Genomic DNA, 23,209 nt, shown 5'->3' with positions numbered 1-23,209 from the left:
TTTTTGTTATCACTAATACAACGGGAATAGGAAGACCGGGGGAATCGGTCTGTCTGATTAGAAACATCAAAGGAGGCCAAAATATGGTGTATAGTAACTGCTCCCGGAATTATAATATAATCAAGCCACGGAAACGTCCAAACTGGGCCGATGTGGGAATTTTTAACGTAACGGGGATTCTGAATAAAACAGATGGAAAAGCCTGAACAGGCCCCGGAGTGTTGCTGACAAAGAAACAGCTAACATTCATTGCTTATAATGGCACCTATTGGGTGTGTGGCCACAAGGCTTACCCTTGGCTGCCCCAGAATTGGATGGGATCCTGCTATTTAGCCTACATTGTGCATTATATGTATCAGATAAAGTCACTGTCGGAACATTTACACCGTCCTAAGAGAGCAATCACAGAAACAGAGAGATTCTTTGCCATTCTGATCCCAGGTATGGGACCACCAGACTGGCAAGGGAATCCATTAACATGGCATCCGTTGTGGAACGGGTAGCCAATGATACCTCAGAGGCCCTAGTTAAAATCAATGCAGAAATGGTAGCAATCCGCACAGTAGCCCTACAGAATAGACTGGCCCTTGACTACATCCTGGCTGAAAAGGGAGGTACTTGCACCCTACTCGGAACTGAGTGTTGCACATATATCCCAGATAGCTCCGAAGAAATTACCCACTTAGCGGAGCATATCCAAAAGGAGGTAGAAAAATTTAAGCAACCCCCATCATTCACTTTGTGGAGTGGAGCCAATGAATGGCTAGGTTCAATAGGAACTTCATTGGTGGAAGGTTTAATTCTATTTGTTGTAATTATTTTACTTTTATATTGTTTGTTTATGTTGATTAAATGTTGTTGCGACCAGGCGGCTGTAGCTGCTGTCCCGCAGGTGAGACATCTTGCAGGTCCCAGCAGACCGTCTGTACGTGGCACAGGGGTATGTTATGCTTAAGGGAAGGTTGTTTACTGGTTGAATTAAGATATTGATTTGGATTAAATTGGAATAAGGTTAATTAACCTACTAAAACCAGACTTCCATTGTAGCCACGATGGAACTCAGGTTGGTGTAAATTTGTGTGGAAGCTACTAGTCCGGACATGTGGCGAAACACATCAACAAATTTTAGAAGGACATGTATGAAATTATTTTGTGGAATGTTTAACCAGTGACACCTGATGTTTTATGATTCAGTTTGCGAAAGAATCAAAGGGGGGATTGATAGAGAATTCAAACAGGCTGCATTTAGACAGGTTGTGAAAATTCACAGACAACAAGTCAGAGATGCTATGTGAGTGGGAGCATGTTGCATTAAGTCATCAATCAACTTGACATTTTAGGACCTTGGGTAGCGAGCCAATTAAAAGGTTAAAAGACTATTAATTGAGGCAATAAGGTCAAAGAAGGCGAGTTCTTTTCTGTAAATTGATCCAGGTATAAGTACAGCCATCTTGACCATGTGGTCTCAGAAGGACAAAGACCTGGCTTAAAGTCAAGAGCTTGTTGCTGTCTGCCAAAATAAAGTGACATTAAAATTACAATCGGAGTTCGTATTTCATTGGAAATTAAGAGATCTAACAGAGCCACTGCGCATGCTGCTCAGAAGAGGCGACAACTGGGTTTGGGATGTATCTCAAGACTGGGCCTTCGAGAAGGCTAGAAATCTGCTTCGTACCAGCAATTTGTTGGAACATTATGACCCATGCAAGTGTTTAGTATTGGCCTGTGACGCTTCATCACATGGCGTTAGTTGCGTGCTCCAACAATCCAATGAGTCGGGCAAACTACAACCCGTTGCATACGCGTCGAGAAGTATGTCTAAAGTGGAAAGAGCCTATGGCATGGTAGAGAAAGAAGCTTTAGCCTGCGTATATGGGGTTAAAAAGATGCACCAGTGTCTGTTTGTGCTTCGTTTCGAGCTTGAAACCAATCACAAGCCGCTCATATCTTTGTTTTCAGAGCATAAAGATGTTATGTATGCAACCCAAGGTAACCTGTACATACCGCCATCAGAGGGCATACCTATTGGAATCCTAAGGTATCCCAGCATCTCTTGGGAGCACTGTATTTCAGCAGACCTCCCATGCTGTACCATGCTGGAGTTTGAATAAAGGAGCTAAGGTCACACTTACTCATGTCCACAGTACTTCGTTACATTACTTTATTATGAGCATAACAAGAGGTATCAATACTAACACGTCGTCCCACATCCAGAGGTAGGCGCTGACATTATCTGTCTATGATTATGTCATTCGCTATAGACCTGTCATCGAGAATTGTGCCGATGCATTGAGCTGTTTACCGTTGCCCACGCCGGAGGTGGAAACGCCACAGCCCGCAGACCTACTATTGGTCATGGATGCCTTTGAGAGTGAAGGGTCGCCTGTCACTGCTCAACAAGTTACGATCTGGACCAGCCAGGATCCAATCTTATCAGTTGTAAAACATTGTGTCCTTAGTGGTGATTGGTCAGCCATTCCCAGGGAAGTGTGTGCTGAGAGCAAACCTTACAATCATCGCAAAGACGAACTATCCATTCAATCTGATTGTTTGCTATGGGGTAATTTTGTTGTTATGCCCAAGAAAGGCAGGGAGAGATTTGTATGGGATTTACAGAGTACCCATCCCAGTATTGTTATAATGAAGGCCATTGCCAGGTCTCGCGTTTGGTGGCCCAGCATTGATTCTGATTTGGAGTCATGTGTGCATCAGCGAAACGCTTGCATGCAGTTAAGCAATGCACCAGTGGAATCTCCGCTAAGTCTGTGGTCGTGGCCATCCAAACGATGGTCGAGGATCCACAACATTTCGAACGGTTTGATACTCATCAGGGACTGGCTGGCCCCCGTGACCAGCTCCATTAATACTGGGATGCCAGTGAGGAGCACTTTCATCATTATCGGTGGCATCCTGGTATATGAACTGTATATGTGCTCCACATGAACTCGCTGAACTTCAGCTTCCAGCGATTTCCCCCAGTATTCATTTGGCCTCGTAGGGCTAACATCGGGCCCGTCCTCCTCGTACATCAACCTGGCTGCAGGCTTCCTGTACATACGCGCCAAGTGACCGCTGACATTGCAGTTTCTGCAGTTATATTGCTGATACCTGCAAGCTCTGGCTGGGTGTTTGCCTCCACACCTTCAGCATGAGCTAGAGGCCCCATTGTTGAAAACAAAAGGTCCATTCCCAGTCGATCATCTCTGCCTCTGTAACTGTCCTTAAGTGCACCATTAACAGGTGTTGATGACCCCTTTATTGGCCGCATTGTCCATTGTGATGGCATGAATCGCCGTTCAGCTAGCCATTGTCTCTGTTGAATTCCCCCTTTGGGTTTGACTGCATGCTGGGGCATGTCCGATTGCCCTTGTCTGCCTAGAGAACTGTGTGCCGCGTTAACAATGCTGACTCCCTGGCCGTTTGCCGCATTTGAGCCAAGATTTTTGCCATAAATCATTCTAGTCTCTTCCTCCCCTGAGATAATTGTCTGGGCTATCATAGCCGCTGCTTCCAAGGTCAAGTCTTTGGTCTCAATCAGTTTCCTGAAAACTCCAGCGTGCCCGATGCCCTCAATAAAAAAGTCTCGCAGCATCTCCGCTCTGCATGCATCTGGGAACTTACATAGGCTCGCCAGTCGCCGGAGATCTGCCAGGAAGTCTGGAATGCTTTGCCCTTCTCGCCGCCGGTGCGTGTAAAACCAGTGTCTCGCCATGTACATGCTGCTCGCCGGTTTAAGGTGTTCCCCGATCAACTTACTGAGCTCTTCGAACGTCTTGTCTGCCGATTTCTCTGGCGCTAGAAGGTCCTTCATCAGGGAGTACGTCCTGGATCCACAAACCGTCAGGAGATGAGCCCTGCGTTTGTCGGCCGAATCCTGTCCCAACCATTCCTTAGTGACAAAACTTTGCTGTAGTCTCTCAATAAAGTTGTCCCAATCATCACCAACACAGTACCTCTCTTCTGTGCTGTTAGTGACCATGCTCGTATGGTTTAAATCCCAGTTTCTCATCGCCAATAATATGTCCTTACTATACAGTATAAATGTACACGAGGTCCATACTTGAGAGAAGATCACTCTGTGACCAGTTACCTTTATTACTAAGACCACAAGAGACAGACCGTGGGTGGGTTTATACCAGAAAGTGCAGGTTAGGAGTGTCTCCCACAAGTTCGCCCCCTTGTGGTCAGTGTTCTCAAGGTGTACAACTTAGGTCAGCTTATACATGCATTACAATGACAGTTGAATACATGACAAGAAGACCCTGCTGTTGTCAATGAATCTGGACCTTCAATCGCCGACATGGACACTGCTACTCCCGTTAGATCGGCTACCCAGCCTCAAGTCATGAATGACTTGGAGAGCTCACCCAGATCTGGAATTGAACTGAGACGATCAACTAGGAAGCGGAAAGCCCCGGACTGTCTCAATTTGTAAATAGGACTGATACCAAGATCTTTGGGGGAATGCTATAATGTATGTATGCCTGGGTTTACCTGCCATCAGGGGGAGCGACCGTCGGAGGTCATTGGGCCACAGACACACACGTGCAGCCCTTGTATATAAAGAAAGCCTCCATGTTTTATCCTCACTGAGAGCTAATAAAGTAGAGTCAGGTCGTACCTGATTGAGTTCATGGTACTAAGCCAATTGAGTTATTGCATACGCAACAGTTAGTTTGCTCATCGGGGCGACAATAGCGGTGCTAGAATTGTTCTCGGTGCCAGTAAGAGAAAGTCAGCCAGGCTTGTCGTTCTTGATTATCCCCCTGTAACGCTGCTGGGTTTCAGGTGAGGATAAAGTCAAGTTGGACAGTAATGCCATTCTAACACACAGACTATTAAGGTTCATACATGAATAATGGCCACTTGATTGAAGTACCAGAGGGTGAGCAGCCCCATTGAAACAGTACTCCAGTAAAGAACGTCTTTACAAAAAATGGGAAGGAGAGAACATTGATGGGACCATTTATTTTTTAAAAGTGGCTTATAATTTTGCCCTGTCACCTGGGCCACATCAGTGAGTAGCCATGTATCTTTAAAATTAAGTACCTCTTTGAGTTTCTGATTGCTCTCTTGGTTTGTTTTTCTGCTCTTGTAATGGTTTACAGTTTTAAATATCCTGGTTACAGGCCTCCTTTGAAGCCTGAATCACTTAAGTCTTTCCTAATAAGTTGCCAGACTATTTGACTGTAAACTGGCATTCCTCTAATGCTATGGATCTTGGCATAGTTGAATTAGACTTCCAAGTTTTTAGCTGCTTTCACCAGAAAAGGGGACTATATTAAAGATGATGGCCTGGAGTTTGAACAGGGTAGGGAAGCAGCACTTTAAGTGCAGTCACAATCATGGGCACCAGTGTCAACAGTAAACTCAAAATTTGCGGTAAAACAGATTTTAAAAAGCCAAAATTAAAGCCCATTCGTAGATCTCAGTCTCATTACAAGGTAAGGTGAACAGTTTAAAGATGAGCATAAATGTCAGCTGCGCTACTTTTTTAAATGGTTTCCCTGGAGGTGCAGGCACACTGGTTAAAGGACATTAGATAGAGGTTCCCAAACTTGCTCTAGGAGAAAAACTCTGGAATAAATTTAACCAAAAAACAGCGGGACAAATCCAGGGGAGGGACAGGGAGGGATTGGGCAGAACAAGTCGAAAATTATAAATTAAAATTTTGATCCATGACATGTAGGGGGTTAAATTGGATAACCCCCAAAAATGGGTGTGGGGATTGCAGTACATGATTAACCCATGCCTGATGATTGCCATGCAGGCAGCATACCAACAATCTCTTATCAATCAGTACTCAAACCTCCAATTCATATGGTTTACCTCATCCTCACAGACTTCACACTGTTATAAGCGTCATACCCACAACTCACGACTTGCATACACTGGCAGCTAATCAACCATGGCAGCCATACCACCCAAACATATTGCAGAACACTTACTGACACACTTCCTGCTTTCTTGCAGAAGGAAGTGGTGCATACAGGAGGCAGCAGGAAAGAGCTGCAAAAGGACAAGTTTGCCTGTACGTATTAGAATCATAGAAGGGTTACAGCACAGGAGGCCGTTTATCCCTTCGAGCCCGTGCTGGCTCTCTGCAAGAGCATTTCAGCTAGCCCCACTCATAAGAACATAAGAACATAATAATTAGGAACAGGAGTAGGCTATCTAGCCCCTCAAGCCTGCTCCGCCATTCAATAAGATCATGGTTGATCTGGCCGTGGACTCAGCTCCACTTACCCGCCCTCTCCCCGTAACCCTTAATTCCCTTATTGGTTAAAAATCTATCTATCTGTGACTTGACTACATTCAATGAGCTAGCCTCAACTGCTTCCCTGGGCAGAGAATTCCACAGATTCACAACCCTCTGGGAGAAGAAATTCCTTCTCAACTCGGTTTTAAATTTGCTCCCCCGTATTTTGAGGCTGTGCCCCCTAGTTCCAGTCTCCCCGACCAGTGGAAACAACCTCTCCGCCTCTATCATGTCTATCCCTTTCATTATTTTAAATGTTTCTATAAGATCACCCCTCATCCTTCTGAACTCCAACGAGTAAAGACCCAGTCTACGCAATCTATCATCATAAGGTAACCCCTTCATCTCCGGAATCAGCCTAGTGAATCGTCTCTGTACCCCCTCCAAAGCCAGTATATCCTTCCTTAAGTAAGGTGCCCAAAACTGCATGCAGTACTCGAGGTGCGGCCTCACCAATACCCTGTACAGTTGCAGAAGGACCTCCCTGCTTTTGTACTCTATCCCTCTCGCAATGAAGGCCAACATTCCATTCACCTTCCTGATTACCTGCTGCACCTGCAAACTAACTTTTTGGGATTCATGCACAAGGACCTCCAGGTCCCTTTGCACCTCAGCATGTTGTAATTTCTCCCCATTCAAATAATATTCCCTTTTACTGTTTTTTTTCCCCAAGGTGGATGACCTCACACTTTCCGACATTGTATTCCATCTGCCAAACCTTAGCCCATTCGCTTAACCTATCTAAATCTCTTTGCAGCCTCTCTGTGTCCTATACACAACCCGCTTTCCCACTAATCTTTGTGTCATCTGCAAATTTTGTTACACTACACTCTGTCCCCTCTTCCAAGTCATCTATGTATATTGTAAACAGTTGTGGTCCCAGCACTGATCCCTGTGGCACACCACTAACCACCGATTTACAACCTGAAAAGGACCCATTTATCCCGACTCTCTGCTTTCTGTTCGTCAGCCAATTCTCTATCCATGCTAATACATTTCCTCTGACTCCACGTACCTCTATCTTCTGCAGTAACCTTTTGTGTGGCACCTTATCGAATGCCTTTTGGAAATCTAAATACACCACATCCATCGGTACACCTCTATCCACCATGCTCGTTATATCCTCAAAGAATTCCAGTAAATTAATTAAACATGATTTCCCCTTCATGAATCCATGCTGCGTCTGCTTGATTGCACTATTCCTATCTAGATGTCCCGCTATTTCTTCCTTAATGATAGTTTCAAGCATTTTCCCCACTACAGATGTTAAACTAACCGGCCTATAGTTACCTGCCTTTTGTCTGCCCCCTTTTTTAAACAGAGGCGTTACATTAGCTGCTTTCCAATCCGCTGGTACCTCCCCAGAGTCCAGAGAATTTTGGTAGATTATAACGAATGCATCTGCTATAACTTCCGCCATCTCTTTTAATACCCTGGAATGCATTTCATCAGGTCCAGGGGACTTGTCTACCTTGAGTCCCATTAGCCTGTCCAGCACTACCCCCTTAGTGATAGTGATTGTCTCAAGGTCCTCCCTTCCCACATTCCTATGACCAGCAATTTTTGGCATGGTTTTTGTGTCTTCCACTGTGAAGACCGAAGCAAAATAATTGTTTAAAGTCTCAGCCATTTCCATATTTCCCATTATTAAATCCCCCTTCTCATCTTCTAAGGGACCAACATTTACTTTAGTCACTCTTTTCCGTTTTATATATCTGTAAAAGCTTTTACTATCTGTTTTTATGTTTTGCGCAAGTTTACCTTCCTAATCTATCTTTCCTTTCTTAATTGCTTTTTTAGTCATTCTTTGCTGTTGTTTAAAATTTTCCCAATCTTCTAGTTTCCCACTAACCTTGGCCACCTTATACACATTGGTCTTTGATTTGATACTCTCCTTTATTTCCTTGGTTATCCACGGCTGGTTATCCCTTCTCTTATCACCCTTCTTTTTCACTGGAATATATTTTTGTTGCGCACTATGAAAGAGCTCTTTAAAAGTCCTCCATTGTTCCTCAATTGTGCCACCGTTTAGTCTGTGTTTCCAGTCTACTTTAGCCAACTCTGCCCTCATCCCACTGTAGTCCCCTTTGTTTAAGTATAGTACGCTCGTTTCTGACACAACTTCCTCACCCTCAATCTGTATTACAAATTCAACCATACTGTGATCACTCATTCCGAGAGGATCTTTTACTCGGAGATCGTTTCTTTTTCCTGTCTCATTACACAGGACCTGATCTAAGATAGCTTGCTCCCTTGTAGGTTCTGTAACATACTGTTCTATGAAACAATCCCGTATGCATTCTATGAATTCCTCCTCCAGGCTACCCCGTGCGATTTGAGTTGACCAATCGATATGTAGGTTAAAATCCCCCATGACTACTGCCGTTCCTTTTTCACATGCCTCCATTATTCCCTTGATTATTGCCCGCCCCACCGTGAAGTTATCACCCACCCTTTCCCTGTAGCCTTGTAATTTTTCTCCCTTCAGGTACTTATCTAATTCCATTTTGAAAGCCACAGTTGAATCTGCCTCCACCACCTTTTCAGGCAGTGCATTCCAGATCCAAACCACTCATTGCATAAAAAAGATTTTCCTCATGTCACCTTTGGTTCTCCTGCCAATCACCTTAAATCTGTGTCCTCGGGTTCTCAACTCGGCCGCAAAATGGGAACAGTTTCTCTCTATCTACTCTGTCTAAACCCCTTCATGATTTTGAACACCTTTAGCAACTCTCTCAACCTTCTCTGCTCTAAGGAAAACAACCCCAGTTTCTCCAGTCTATCCACATAACTTAAGTCCCTCATTCCTGGAAACAATCTTGTAAATCTTTTCTGCATGCTCTCTAAGACCTTCACATCCTTCCTAAAGTGCAGTGCCCAGAATTGGACACAATATGCCAGTTGAGGCCGAACCAGTGTTTTATAAAGGTTCATCATAATTTCCATGCTTTTGTACTCTATGCCTCTATTTATGAAGCCCAGGATTCCATATGCTTTTTTTAACTGCTTTCTCAACCTGTCCTGCCACCTTTAACAATATGCACACAGACCGCCTAGGTCCTTCTGCTTGTGCACCCGCTTTAGGATTGTACAATTTAGTTTATAAGTCCTCTCATTCTTCATAACAAAATGTATCACTTCACACTTTTCTGTGTTAAGTTTTATCTGCCACCTGTCCACCTATTTCACAATCCTGTCTATGTCTTCTCTAGGTCTCTCCACACTGTTAACTACATTTCCAAGTTTTGTGTCATCTGCAAATTTTGATATTGTACACCCAAATTTAAGTCATTAATATATATCAAGAAAAGCAGTGGTCCTAGTACCGACCATTGGTGGATAAACAACCGTTCACCACTACTCTCTCTTTTCTGTTGCTTAGCCAATTTCGTATCCATACTGCCACTGTCCCTTTTATTCCATGGGCTTCAACTTTGCTGGCAAGCCTATTTATCAAATGCCTTTTGGAGTCCATGTACACATCATCCACATTGTCCTCATCAATCCTCTCTGTTACCTCATCAAAAACTGAATCAAGTTAGATAAACACTATTTGCCTTTAACAAATCAGTGCTGGCTTTCCTTAATTAATCCACACTCGTCCAAGTGAGTGCTAATTTTGTCCCCGATTATCGTTTCTAAAAGCTTCTCCACTACCGAGGTTAAACTGACTGGCCTGTAGTTGCTGGGATTATCCTTACACCCTTTTTTTGAACAAGGGTGTAACATTTACAGTTCTCCAGTCCTTTGGCACCACCCCCATATCCAAGGAGGATTGGAAGATTATGGTCAGTACCTCCGCAATTTCCACCTTTACTTCCCTCAGCATCCTAGGATGCATCCCATCTGGTCCAGGTGACTTATCTACTTTAACTACAGCCAACTTTCAAGTATCTCCTCTTTATCAATTTTTATCCCATATAGTATCTCAACTACCTCCTCTTTCATTATGACTTTCGCAGCATCTTTTTCCTTGGTAAAGACAGATGCAAGGTACTCAGTTAGTACCTCAGCCATGCCCTCTGCCTCCATTCATAGGTCTCCATTTTGGTTCCTGATCGGCTCCACCCCTCCTCTTACTACCCATTTACTATTTATATGTCTATAGAATATTTTTGGATTCCCTTTTATGTTATTTACCAATCTATACTTATACTCTCTCTTTGCCCTTCTTATTTTCTTTATTTTCCCTTTGAACTTTCTATATTCAGCCTGGTTCTCACTTGTATTCTCAACCTGACGTCTACCATATGACCCCTTTTTCATTTTGCTCTCTATTGCTTTCGTCATCCAGGGAGCTCTGGTTTTGCTTGCCCTACCTTTCACTCTCATTGGAATATATACCTTGACTGTATTCGAACCCTCTCCTCTTTAAAGGCAACTGTTCAATTGAAGTTTTGATTCCAAATTACTTGGGCCAGATCCATTCTCAATTCACTGAAATTGGCCTTCCTCCAATTAAGTATTTTTACTCTAGATTGCTCCCAGTTCTTTTCAATAGCTAATCTAAACCTTATTATACTGTGATCACTGTTCCCTAAATATTCCACTACTAACACTTGCTCTACTTGACCCCAAATCCAACAATGTCTCCTTCCTCGTTGGGCCAGAAACGTACGAATCAAGAAATTCTCCTGAACACACTTCAGAAATTTTTCCCCCTCTGTGCCCTTTGCACTATTACTATCCCAGTCTATATTAGGATAGTTGAAGTCTCCCATTATCATTACTCTATAGTTGTTGCACCTCTCTGTAGTTTCCCTGAACATTTGCTCCTCTATATCCTTTCCACTAGTTGGCAGCCTATAGAATACACCTAGAAGTGCAATGGCATCTCTATTGTTTCTCAACTCTAACCAAGCAGATTCTGACCTTGACCCCTCTAGGACATCCTCTCTCTCTAGCACTTAATCAATACTGTTACCCCACCTCCTTTCTTTCCTTCTCTATCTTTCCTGAATACCTTGGGGCCGAAATTGCCCTGTGCTGGGTTTGGGGCGCATAATTTGAAATAAAAGGAAATTTAGCGCCCAGCAATACAGGCAGCTAAATCACACGGAATTGGGGTCTTAGAGCAAATAAAATGTGTGGGCTGGTCATGGGGTGCGACTCTCAGCACCGTGCTGATGAGCCGCGTCACGATAACACGTCACAACGTCCCTCCCCACCACTGCGAACTCTGCAGCTGCTTTGGTGGTGTCCACTGGCTACCAGGGCAGGTGTCAGCCGGGCCAGCGGACAGGCACCCAAGAAGGGGTGCCGGGCTGCATGTTGGCGGTACTGCGGCCGCCAATGTCGGGCCGACCGAAAAGTCATCCGACACAAAAGATGGCAGAGGCGGTGTCACCACATCTCCTTTAAGGGCGGCAGAGGCACCCCAGCCACCACCGCTTCTCGCCCCGCAAAACTGTCAGTGGCATTGTCCCATGCAAACCTTGCGTCCCAAGGGGCGCAAAGGGCTCAGCGCATGGTGATAGGGGTCAGCGTGTATGGCGATGATGTAATCGATGTGCTTGCACCGCGTTGGGCCACTAATCGCGACACAAGGCCCTTTTCGCGCACCAATCAGGATTGCTAAGGCGCCGCCCTGGGAGAGTGGTCGTGGCTTCATGGAACAGGGACCTGCTGTGCTCTCTCAGGATGACAGCATTCCTGCTCCCACTGCTGTCACTCCACCAGTGCCTTTGCGGACACCTGTCAGCCAGCCAACCCAGACTGCTGCAGCCCAGGGCGAGATGGTGCAGTCTGAAGCCGGGCCCTCTAGGCAAAGAGCTGCTCAAGGTCGTCCTCCAAGGCCATTTGCAGTTTCCTCAATTGAAGGTCAGCAGCCTACCAGTACCTATGGGGAAGCACCTTGTAGAAGCACTGGGATAGGCAAAGGCACTAAGGGAATGCACAAGGATGATTAAATAATGCATGCAAAATTAAACTAATGAGTGAATTTATAAAATTGGATTTGAATGTGCATTTTCTAGAAATTTTTATTTTTGTGTTGTCAGAAAGAGGACCATGTGATGATCAGTGACAGAGGAAAGATAAGGAGTGTGGTCAGACTGTTGATGAGCGGGGAGGTTTAGTTGTGGTTATTGGTATTGCTCATGAATAATCTGATCAAGTACAGTCCAGGCAGAAACGGGCTGTCTATGTTTTAGCCTCCCTTCCACTTCTTCCACTTCCTGTTGTACTTCCTCCTCCTCTTCAGCTTCTTGCCTGATAGCTGGTGGCAAGGTTTGTTCCCTCATAATGGACAGGTTGTGCAGCATGGCTACCATAAACCTTGATACCCGCTAAGCTGAGTACTGCAGGGCTCCTCCAGAGAGTTCAGACAATGGAAACGTTGCTTGAGGACGTTGACAGTGTGCTCTATAATTTTCCTTGTGACAACATGGCTCTCATTGTATGTCTGTTGTACATGTGTGTGTGTATTCCTGACCGGAGTCTTAAGGTGATAACTCTTGTCACCCAGTAGCCAGCCGTGGTTGTTCAAATACAGGTGGCACAGAGGACTGTCACAGAATGTATTTTGACTGCTGACTAGATAATGGGCATTCACCTGCATGATAGGCTGCCTGTGATCGCATCCCAGCTGCATATTGAGGGAGTGTAATCCCTTTCGGTTGATGAAAATGGCCAAGTTCAGATGAGGAGAGCGCAAGTCAATATGCGTGCAGTCAATGGCACCCTGCACCATGGGGAAGCCTGCAATCCGTGCACAACCTCATGCTCGCTCCTCCTGCTTGTCTCTAGCAAGAGGGAATGCGATGAATGTGTTTCTCTTTGTAAAGAGAGTTTCAGTGACCTCCCTTATACAGCAGTACACTGCGAGATGTTACTTATCTCTCCAGCAGCAGTCTGGAAGGAGCCAGACATATAAAAATTAAAAGCCATTGTCACCATGACAGCCACAAGCTATGCTGTCCTTGCCCTGCTTTGAGGCTGCAGTTGTGGCTGCAGCAGTTGAAAGATTTCACTCACGACTTCTTTTGTGACATCTCGAGCATTGGTCATTTCTGAAGTTGAGGTAAGAGAATTGCTCCCTGAATACCTTCGGTATATATAGCCTCCTGCTGTGAGCTCTTCTCCCTCTTTTAGCAGCAGTCCTACTCTGTGTGGCCTCTCTTCATTCTCTTCTTGCGCTCAATTCCTGAAGGAAGTCCTACTAGGCCACCCATGTCTGGAAACAACTTCGTTCAGCACAATATTTCATATGGCATGAAATGGTATTGCAAGACCAGCCAGACCACTCCCTATAGAGTACACAAACTGCCAAATATAGAAAAGCTCTAAAAACACATACAATTGCACCAGCAGCCAGAAGAAATAGTCCAGCAACTAACCTATAATGACTTTGTGATCCATTTAAATAGTGGTGATGGGTGGGGGGCGGCCTTCATTCCGTTTAACATCATGTTCAGCTGTGCGAGATTAAGACGAACGTTGGCTGGAGTGTGGAGTTGGGAAATGGCAGCAGTGGCTTCAAATCAGCCTTACACACTGATCCGTATCATCCTCTCACTACTCTGCATGCTGCCGACAGTCGTTGTGCACATGTGCACAAACCCCTTTACTAAGATGGCATCCTGCACATTTCTCACCGGAAGTGCACGCGCTTCTCGAACCCTATTTTCAAGTTTTAGTTGGCCGTGTAGCGCTAAAAAAGTGGTGCTATGCAGCACAATTTAGCCCCCCTAGGGTTCTCCCCATAGTAAAAGCTGTGGGCTAATTGGAACTCCTGCGCTCCGTATAAATGCAGACTCTGACTTTCATTTAAAATATTGATAGGGACATTGATGGTTCAAATGAATGAATTCCATCTGCCACATTTTGCCCCATGTGGGGAAGTGTGAGGTCATTCACTTTGGACCTAAGAAAGATAGATCAGATTATTTTCTAAATGGTAAGAAGCTAGGAACTGTGGAGGAGCGGAGAGATTTAGAGGTCCAAGTACAGAAATCACTAAAAGCTACTGGAGAGGTACAAAAACATAATTTAAAAAGGCTAATGGAATGTTGGACTTTATCTTAAGAGCTGGAATACAAAAGGATGGAATTCATGTTACAGCTGTACAGAGCTCTGTTTAGACCCCATCTGAAGCACTGCATTCAGTTCTGGGCACTGCACCCCAGGAAGGATATATTGGCCTTGGAGGGGATGTAGCATGGATTCACCAGAATGATACTGGGGCTAAAAGGTTTAAATTATGAGGACAGGTTGCACAGACTAGACTTGTATTCCCTTGAATATAGAAGATTAAGGGGTAATCTAATTAAGGTGTTTAAGATGATTAAAGTATTTGATAGCGCAAATAGAGAGAAACTATTTCCTCTAGTGAGGGAGTCCAAAACAAGGGGGCATAACCCTAAAATTAGAGCTAGGCCATTCGGGAGTGATGTCAGAATGAACTTCTTCACACAAAGGGTAGTGGAAATCTGGCTCTCCCTTCCGCAAAAAGCTATTGAGGCTAGGTCAATTGAAAATTTCAAAACTGAGTGATAGATTTTTGGTAGCCAAGCGGATGAATGGTTATGGAGCCAAGGCAGGTAGATGGAGTTAAGCTACTGATCAGCCATGATCTAACTGAATTGTGGAACGGGCTCAAGGGGCTGAGTGACCTACACGTGTTCCTATATTAGCATTTAAGGTGCATTTTCCTTCCTTATTTTTAATTCCAGGTAACACTCAGACTGTTACGGTTCCCACTTGATTGAGGGTGACCAGCCCCCTTGAAACAGTACCCTAGCAAGGAATGTGTTCACAAAAAATGTGAAGCATAAACACCAGCAAGGACCAGTTGGGCCGTATGGCCTTTTTCTGTGGTGTAATTTCTACGTAATTCCAAAATAGATTGTTACATTTGTTTTACATTGAAATCCCTCTATCTGTCCTGCTGGCCTATCAATGTCTGCCTACAGTCTTTCACAATTGTAGCTACAATTTGCCAACCACCTCACCTCCCCCATCTGCAAATTTCATTATTGTTCCCTCAATTCTTAACTCCAAATCATTCATTTTAAATGAGCTGCCCCAATACAGAGTCCCGTGAAACATAACTCTATACCTTTTCAGTCAGATAACTTTTTCTCCTAACTATCGCCTTCTGCCTCCAACCATCTCTATCTATTTAGCTGCATTCCCTTAATTCCATGTGTGTTTATCTTTGCCGTAAATTTCTTCTGTGGTACCTTATCAATTAGGAAAAAATTACCTCCTCTAGCATTTCAAGTTCTTCTTCCAGTTGCTGGGTTTCCTCCTTCACAGCCATCAAGAATTCTGTAATAGACTGTCGAGGATGCATTCCTTTTTCAAACCGGTTGTACATGCTCCTCCAAAACCTACATGAAACAGGACTGTTTAATTAGGATTTCTATATGCCAGTAACTAACTGAGTCAAACTTAAGCATTTGACCTGTGAAATAATGGGGGAGAAAATTAGTACAGGGCACTTTGAAGTCATATTGTACAGAGGTTAATCTGGTTTGAAGAAAAATACTTTTGAGTTGGAATAATTTTGTACAAGAAAGCAATGTGATTGTGCTAAATTATACCATATCTCCCTCTCAACTGCGAGATCCTACATGTCAGTAATCTCTCCTACTATTCATGCTTGATGTCTATCCTCTCCAATATGATGTCAGCACATTTGTTGTTTTAAAGCCGCTACAAAAATACAAGTTGCTTCACATGAGCACAAACCTAAATGATGGAAAACCTTTAGTCTATTCATCTGCAATCATGTTCTATTTTCCACATTAGCTCAAAGTTTATGTCAGGATAAAGTGGGAAAATTAACGGTTATGAAACCAAAAATGGATATAAAAACTTTGTTCTCAGCAGCAACAGTTCTGAAGAATAATTTTTCTATAAGTAGATTCTGTGAAGTGGATGAAAAGATACATTGTTAAATAAAACTCTAGACTAGAAAAAATCCCAGGGAATCCTGCACTTTGTGGGATATTGTTCATACAATGCAATCTTCAAGCATTCTCTATTGTAGCAATAATGCTACAAGAATGTCCGGAATAGCTTTATAATTGTAATAGCAAACACATTCTAAAAAATCTAATTACAAAGTTACAAAAAACTGTTCCGTCCATTATTTCTTCAAGTATTTCTCCATCTTCTTTACTCTCATTCAACATTGGCTCCACGAGTTTATTCAGTGAGGAGCTGAACTACATGGACCATCTAGGTTCTGTGTTTAATCCCTGGTCTGTGCAGACCCAGTGGATATCAGCCACAACAGCAGTTAGGGATGCTACAATTGGCCTCAGCATGCCTGGGTTAGGGAGGAGGAAATTGCCTGGGGTTCCTAGTTCCTGTATAATGACCATTGGTGGAAAATATGCATATATGTCAATGTTGGGTGAGGACAGGATAAAGCTGGTCTCTAAGACCCTGCACTTTGCCAACATTCATTGTCAAGGGTCAATAATGGTCACTTGGTAGAGTGACTGGAAGGTGATTTTGGACTTGTACCCAGTTTTAAAGACCTAACAAAACATATGGGTAGTATTGTGTTCCTAACACAGATGAGACTGCGCACAGGGAGGTTAAAGTAACAGTGACCTCAGTCTTTAATAAGACACTCCAGAGTGAGGAACAGGCCTTAGGGGCCGGCTTATATACAGTGCTCCCAAAGGATGCTGGAATCCCTTGGGACTTCAGGGGATGCGCCCCCTGGTGGCGAAACATGGGAGTGCATGCTTTACAGATACACAACAGATCGATTTTACAAATTTGGTTTAATGCCCCGAGACCCAATTATGTTAAAAAGGCTAGCAATCTGATAAGATTACTGAACATCACTAATTGTGTCATGGAGTTTGAATATTCAATACTTCAATACTTCTAAAATTCAAAGTGCTAGCAGTCTTGTGTCTAAGTCAGAAGGTCATGGGTTCAAGCCCCACTCCAGTACTTAAACAAGTAATCCAAGCTGACACTTCAGTCCAGCACTGTCAGAGGTGCTATTGTTTGAATGAGATGTTGAACTAAGGACCTATCTTCCCTCTTGAGTGGACGTAAAAGAACTCATAACACTATTTGGAGAAGAGCATGCGAGTTCTCCTCTTTTCTTGGCCAACATTTATTCCTTGCCCAACACCACCAGGATTAGATTGACTGGTCATTCATCACATTGCTGTTTGTGGGACTTGAATATGCATAAATTGTCTGCTATGTTTGCCTTCAAGAAAAAGTAACTATAATTCAAAAGTAATTCATTGACTGTAAAGTACTTGGAATGATCTGAGGACATGAACAGTGCTATATAAATGCAAGTTCTTTCTTTCTAATTTGCCGATATGGAAGATGTTGTAAGGTAATAATATGATCTAATTGAATATAAAGCCAGTATACCAACCTGAAATTAGATGGAGCTGTGTGTGGCCTCAGGACTCCCTGAGTCTGACTGTGGTCTTGTCGAAAGAGGGGATTCTTGTAGTCTGCATGGTTTTTCCATAGATGAGGCCATAGTGAATGAGTTTTCTCCTGAATTCTGCCACAAAAAACAATTATAACAAAACTGAACACATCCACCATTTTGGAAAATAGATTGTTAGAAAGATCAATCAGAAAATATAAAGTTAGCAAACTGCAACTGGAAACTATTTGTTGTACATATTACAGTAAGGATGATTGTGCTAAATTATTGGTTTCCTACCACACTGAGTCATTATTAAAATATCGGCAGTTCCCCGTGCAAGTTCTCTATCTCAGCTAAGGTGTTAAGAGAGACATAAAAAGTATGTGTTAAGGTCATAAAGCAGGAGAAATCTGAACTCTTTCATCTGGGAATGTTGCATGGCACTGGAAGGAGGGGATGTGGAAGTAAAAAAGAGGACAGGTGAGGAGAGGAGGGTTTTTTGCATTCTGCCTTATTTCTCAGATAAAATGTTGATAGATCACATAGAATCTTGCCCTTTTTCTTCCAGTTACTTAAAAAGAATCAGCGAATGGAAGTGTCATTTTGATGACAAACTTTCAGAGTTAGTGTGCCACCACTTCCTGCAATAAGTGACCACTTGTGCAATTCATGGTGTGTGATACACAATTCGTATTTAATATAAAGGATTTAATCATCATTAATTTAAAAATGAAGAGTATCTACCTTCAACAAAACCCTGTAAGGGATAATTTTACAAGTTCGCACTCCAGGCCTAGAGCTTAGCCTGCCAGAAGTGCACTGGGAATTCAGGTGCTGAAGCCGCAGAATTTTCCAAATGGATGGAAACCATGAATGAGGTCCGTGTGTCCAAATTCCCAATATGTGCACCCGGCGAGCAAAAGTCCACATGGCACTAGAAGCACAAATCCAGAAAATTGGCCCAATTTGTCTCCCTAGAAAATGTCAGAGCTTAAATCAAAGAAGCCACAGAAAGAAAGTCATGCTAATAACAAGAAAATACAAACAGAAGTTATAACTGCTTTTACCACAACCTAAAGAACAGCAATCAGCCTCGACCCAAAGTACTTGAAAGAAAGTATATTGGTTGCCCAAATACCTAACTGGATAAAACTAAGACATACAGACTAGAATGGTTCCATATTCAATTCCTAGTTTGTGCTGAGTTAGCTGAGTGGCCAATACCACTGGCTTCTGTGTTACCTGAGACTGGTGAGACATCATCCAGAGTTCACGCTACTGACTGCTACCCAGTGATCTGTGAGAAAGTGCTGGTGTGGATGTGTGATCAGAACAGGATCTAGCTGAGCTGCCTACTCTCTACAGTCGTATATCATGCCAAGGTTTCACTGTCTCTGTTCACACATGAAGAATTTGGTAGGGTGCCAAGAAACGCTGACACCTGTGGAACTGTTTCTCAACATGTGGCAAAGCCATCCACTGATGGCATCATGTGGTCCAAAGGGTGCTTGGTATCAGATGATAGATGACGTCAATGCTAGCAGCACAGTAAACAGATCCTCAGAGGTTTTGATAGAGTAAATAGGAAAAAAATATTTCCTCTGGTGAGTGGATCAATAACTAGAGGTCATATAATCAAAATCATTGGAAAAAGATCTAGAGGGGAGAGGAGGATAATTTTTTTCACTCTGTTGTCGGATTTCTGGAACACGCTTCCTGAAAAGGTGAGAGAAGCTGATTCCATAAATAATTTTAAAAAGTTGAGAATGAGGAATTTACAAGGTTTTGGACAAAAAAACGTGGATGTGAGACTAAGCACAACTGCTCTTTCAAAGAGCCAGCAGGGGCACAATGGGCCAAATGGCCTCCTTCTGTGCTATAAGTTTCTGTGATTCTATGATCCTGGCTGCAGTACCAGGAGTACCTACTGCAACCTCATTGCTATGCAGTGTAGGAGTAGAATGAAGAGCTCTGTGCCACTCAACACGGCTTTACAGTATTTGTGTAGCTATGCTCATTATGCCCCAGCATAGAACCCCTCTTTTACTAACATCCTCAATGCAGAACTCTGAAAATCCTTTCCACTGTACCTGCACAACAAATGTCTGTGCGGTGACAGCATCTGTGGACATCTACGTGATACATGTGTATCCGTGTCCTTCATGCCATCCAATGTCAAGTACTGAACACATTCCACTGCTTTGGCAGAAGACTGTGCATAACAAGAAGGAGAGAGTGTGCTGAAGAGGAGGCGGGCACGCATTTGAGGAGATGACCCTGTAGGTCAAGGGAAGAGAGATTGTGGAGAAAGTATGAGATGGGGAAGTACAAGGCCTGGCCCAGTCCAGCCAGGGGAGAAAGAGGAAGGACGCATGGATGACGGGGAGAATGCACAGATACCAGAGAGAACGCAAAGATACATTTTCATTTGTTTCCCACCCTATTCAGTCACTCGCTCACTGTTGCTGAAGGGCGCATTCAGCTAAGTTCAGATAATTCTGCCATTGGCGATAGATGCAATTGGCAAGATAATGGTGGATAGCAGCCTTCTCCTGCAGTGAAATCTAGTCTCCCTGGCGCCTATGCATTTGCACCACAGGCTTGCAAGTGGCCACTGGAGAGTGCTACAGTTCGTAAACGAGCCTTATTCTATAGAATGCTCATTCACAATCTCTGAAAACAGACCAAGTTAACACCGGGTGAGATAAAGTTTGGCTGGAATCGTAAACACTTTATTCCACAGTAGATAAAACATACAAAAGAGTATGATGAAAATCACTTGATACAATCAGTACAACTTCTGTCGGCATACTTTTACAAAAATAAAGAACGAGTGAGATTTAGCTCATTTGGGCAGGTTGTCTAACTCAATATAAGCACACTGGGATACAGTTTTCATTTTGTGCGCAATCAGGAAACTTTCGCCAGTTAGGTTAGGCTTAAAATTTCCACTAAAATTCTAATGTAAAATCACAAATGTAAAATCCTGCATGAACCAACGCAATTAGGCAGCATAATAGGAGGTAATTGTTTCTCCAAACCCGCATTCACAGAGCTGCGAAGATTCCGGCCATGGTGTCTATATTCTGATATACTTTTTTACGTCTCTTTAACAACTAGCAGAGAAATGATAAAAAAGGTTCTCAACTACAAAGTGCGATGTGTCTCCCTGAAAATCCAAACATAGCTGATGAACTGTACATTGTTTGGGTCTCAGAGAAAGAACTTACCATCTCAGTGTAATTAATTATCGATCCACAACTCAGCATGGAGCTGTCTTGCAATGCTATGGAAAGATTTTGCTTTAAAAAAATACATCTTAAAATAATTCCCATCCTCCAAGTTGTTTCTGTGTCACCTTAACTTATTTGGTAATACTATTGCCTCTAAATCAGATAGTTGTGGGTTTAAACCCTAATCTGGGAATTGAGCACATAATCTAGGCTGGCATTTCAGTGTAGTAGGAATGAATTTAAAAAAAGAAAATGCTGGAAATATTCAGCAGGTCAGGTAGCATTTGTGGAGAGAGAGAGTTAACGTTTCAGGTCGATGAAATGCCTTTGTTAGTGGTGCAAGGAAATGCAGGATTCACAAAATTCTGGGACCTCCTACTCAATGGACATGTGTCTGGAATTTAAGAGGGAACTGTGTCAGACTTTTGGTGGAGAAATGTGGACAGAAATATCTCACTATTAGGCGCCTTTGGACTAAACTAGGGCCTTTTTGATTGAGTTTGGACATTTTACATTGTATGCTGGGTCTGCTTAGGGAAATGGGATCCTTATAGGGCTGCTAACCCACCTGGGAGGCAGGCCCCAGGGAGACATTAACAGTCTAACAAAAGCCCACTTACCAGGGACCCAGATACATATATGTTTTAATAGTTCTTAAAACAGCTATACAGAAAAACCCTGGCGTCAGCAAAACACACAATGGACAATATCAAGACCTAATTACATTCTAACAGCACCATCCAAAAACCCCATCAACACCTTTGGGAATCTTGTATCATGCTAATGCTCAATCAGCCCACCAAAATTCTCACAAAGGGATCACATTGAAGTTGATCAGCCTGCCAAAATCGCACAAAAGCAGTCATCAAAAATCAATTGTGCACCCGAGTTTTGGCGTGAAAGTTTAAGCAGCCTCTCAGGTATAACTGGGGGCCTTGCTGGTAGCATGGGTGGTAACCTTTGGGCTGAGGAAACACTTTTGAAGAAACGTACCCGAGAACACTCTGGAAAAGTACTTGGACTCTGGGCTCTTTGACTCTGGCTTTGAAACATCTAACTTGCCACACGAGGTTACAACAACGCAACAAGAAGAACCTAACAAGAAGCCTCGGAGTCACTGAAAAATCAACAATCATCCAGCGCTGACTCAAGGAAAAAACATTTACCATCAAAACGTCAACCAGTGCTAATACCGAAGACACCGCAACCAGCCAAAGAATCCACAAGATTGAGGAGAGAGAAAGCAGTGTGCAACTGGTCTAAACTGTGGAGAAATCCTTTGGTGAGCATAGTCCCTGCAATTTCAGAGCCTAACTTAGTTAGTGTAGTGGTGGGAGGTGTGTTTTTTTTCACTGCATAACCTCTGTACCCGTTGTGTATACGTTTTCCTCCTTTTTCTGTACATTTTGTTATATGCTATTAAGTTAATTAGTGTGGTGTGCTATTTTCTAAATAAAATATTTGTTCTTGCACCAAACAGTTGTCTGTCTACATCTATCAAATCCCCTAAATAATTCCAAGTCCTAGAACCAGGGAGTGGGACGATTCGAACCGTCAAGGTCAGAAAAGGCTGACAAACCCACCACCCCCTACATAATGGCGAGCCAGGTAGGAGCTTGGTACAAAGGATGTGAGGATGTAGACTCGGTTCTGGTGGAAAGAACAAAAATGGAGGAAAGAATCTCCGAATATGTATTTAAGAAAGTAAATATTACCAAAAAGTCGGTCATAAGCCTGTTATGGGCTGAGCGTCCAATGGACACAGCTGCTAAGTGGACCAAGAGCAAGGACCATAAAAACTCAATAGAGAAAGCTGTTTGGTTGTCTGCTACCAAAGACAGATCCAGTTGCTGGATAGGAAGCTCAAGAAATTGGTAGCAGAGCTCCGGGAATCCGAAGAGCACTCAGCCGTAACGGCTATGGCAGGGGAGAAAATGTTTGAGGAATTAACTAAACAAAAGCATAGCAGATTACAGCTAGAGGAAACCCACAGGAATAAGCAGGACTATTTCCAATGCCAAGTAACAGAGACAAAGGGGAGTGAGCTAGCGCTGTGGGGGGAAAATGCCCGCATACCAAAAGTAATAAGAGAACAGGAGGAGAGGATATGGGATGTGCAGGCAGCCCATAAAATAGTCAGTAGCAAGGGCTTTGGGGTGGAGGATCACGGACCTTGTGAGGCCAAGATAAAAAGTTTAAACCCAGGCCCTATCTAATGCTAAGGGGATGGTATGCCTGATAGGCGGTAGGCCCAAGTGCTCCTAAGGGAGACGTGCAGGAGCAAGGGGGAGTAGAGGGGGAGAGGGATAGAGTGGCAGAAAGGGCGTCCAATCACCGCCTGTAGCCTTACCG

General features: G+C 43.5%; 1 protein-coding gene across 1 annotated transcript in view; it reads right to left on the bottom strand.

Moving 5' to 3' along the window:
• The window catches only part of mtmr7b (myotubularin related protein 7b), a 277,663-nt gene that overhangs the window by 21,433 nt on the left and 233,021 nt on the right, over positions 1-23,209 (bottom strand). The window contains exons 12-13 of the mRNA XM_070869780.1: positions 17,622-17,756; positions 15,465-15,591 (exon numbers count right to left, since the gene is read on the bottom strand). Coding sequence (XP_070725881.1) covers positions 15,465-15,591; positions 17,622-17,756 — 262 coding nt within the window. The remainder of the gene's footprint in view (positions 1-15,464; positions 15,592-17,621; positions 17,757-23,209) is intronic.

This window comes from Pristiophorus japonicus, chromosome 2, assembly GCF_044704955.1.
Source record: "Pristiophorus japonicus isolate sPriJap1 chromosome 2, sPriJap1.hap1, whole genome shotgun sequence".
Taxonomy (NCBI): domain Eukaryota; kingdom Metazoa; phylum Chordata; class Chondrichthyes; family Pristiophoridae; genus Pristiophorus; species Pristiophorus japonicus.
The sequence above is the reverse complement of the archived record's forward strand: the minus strand, read 5'-3'. Positions and strand labels throughout refer to the sequence as shown.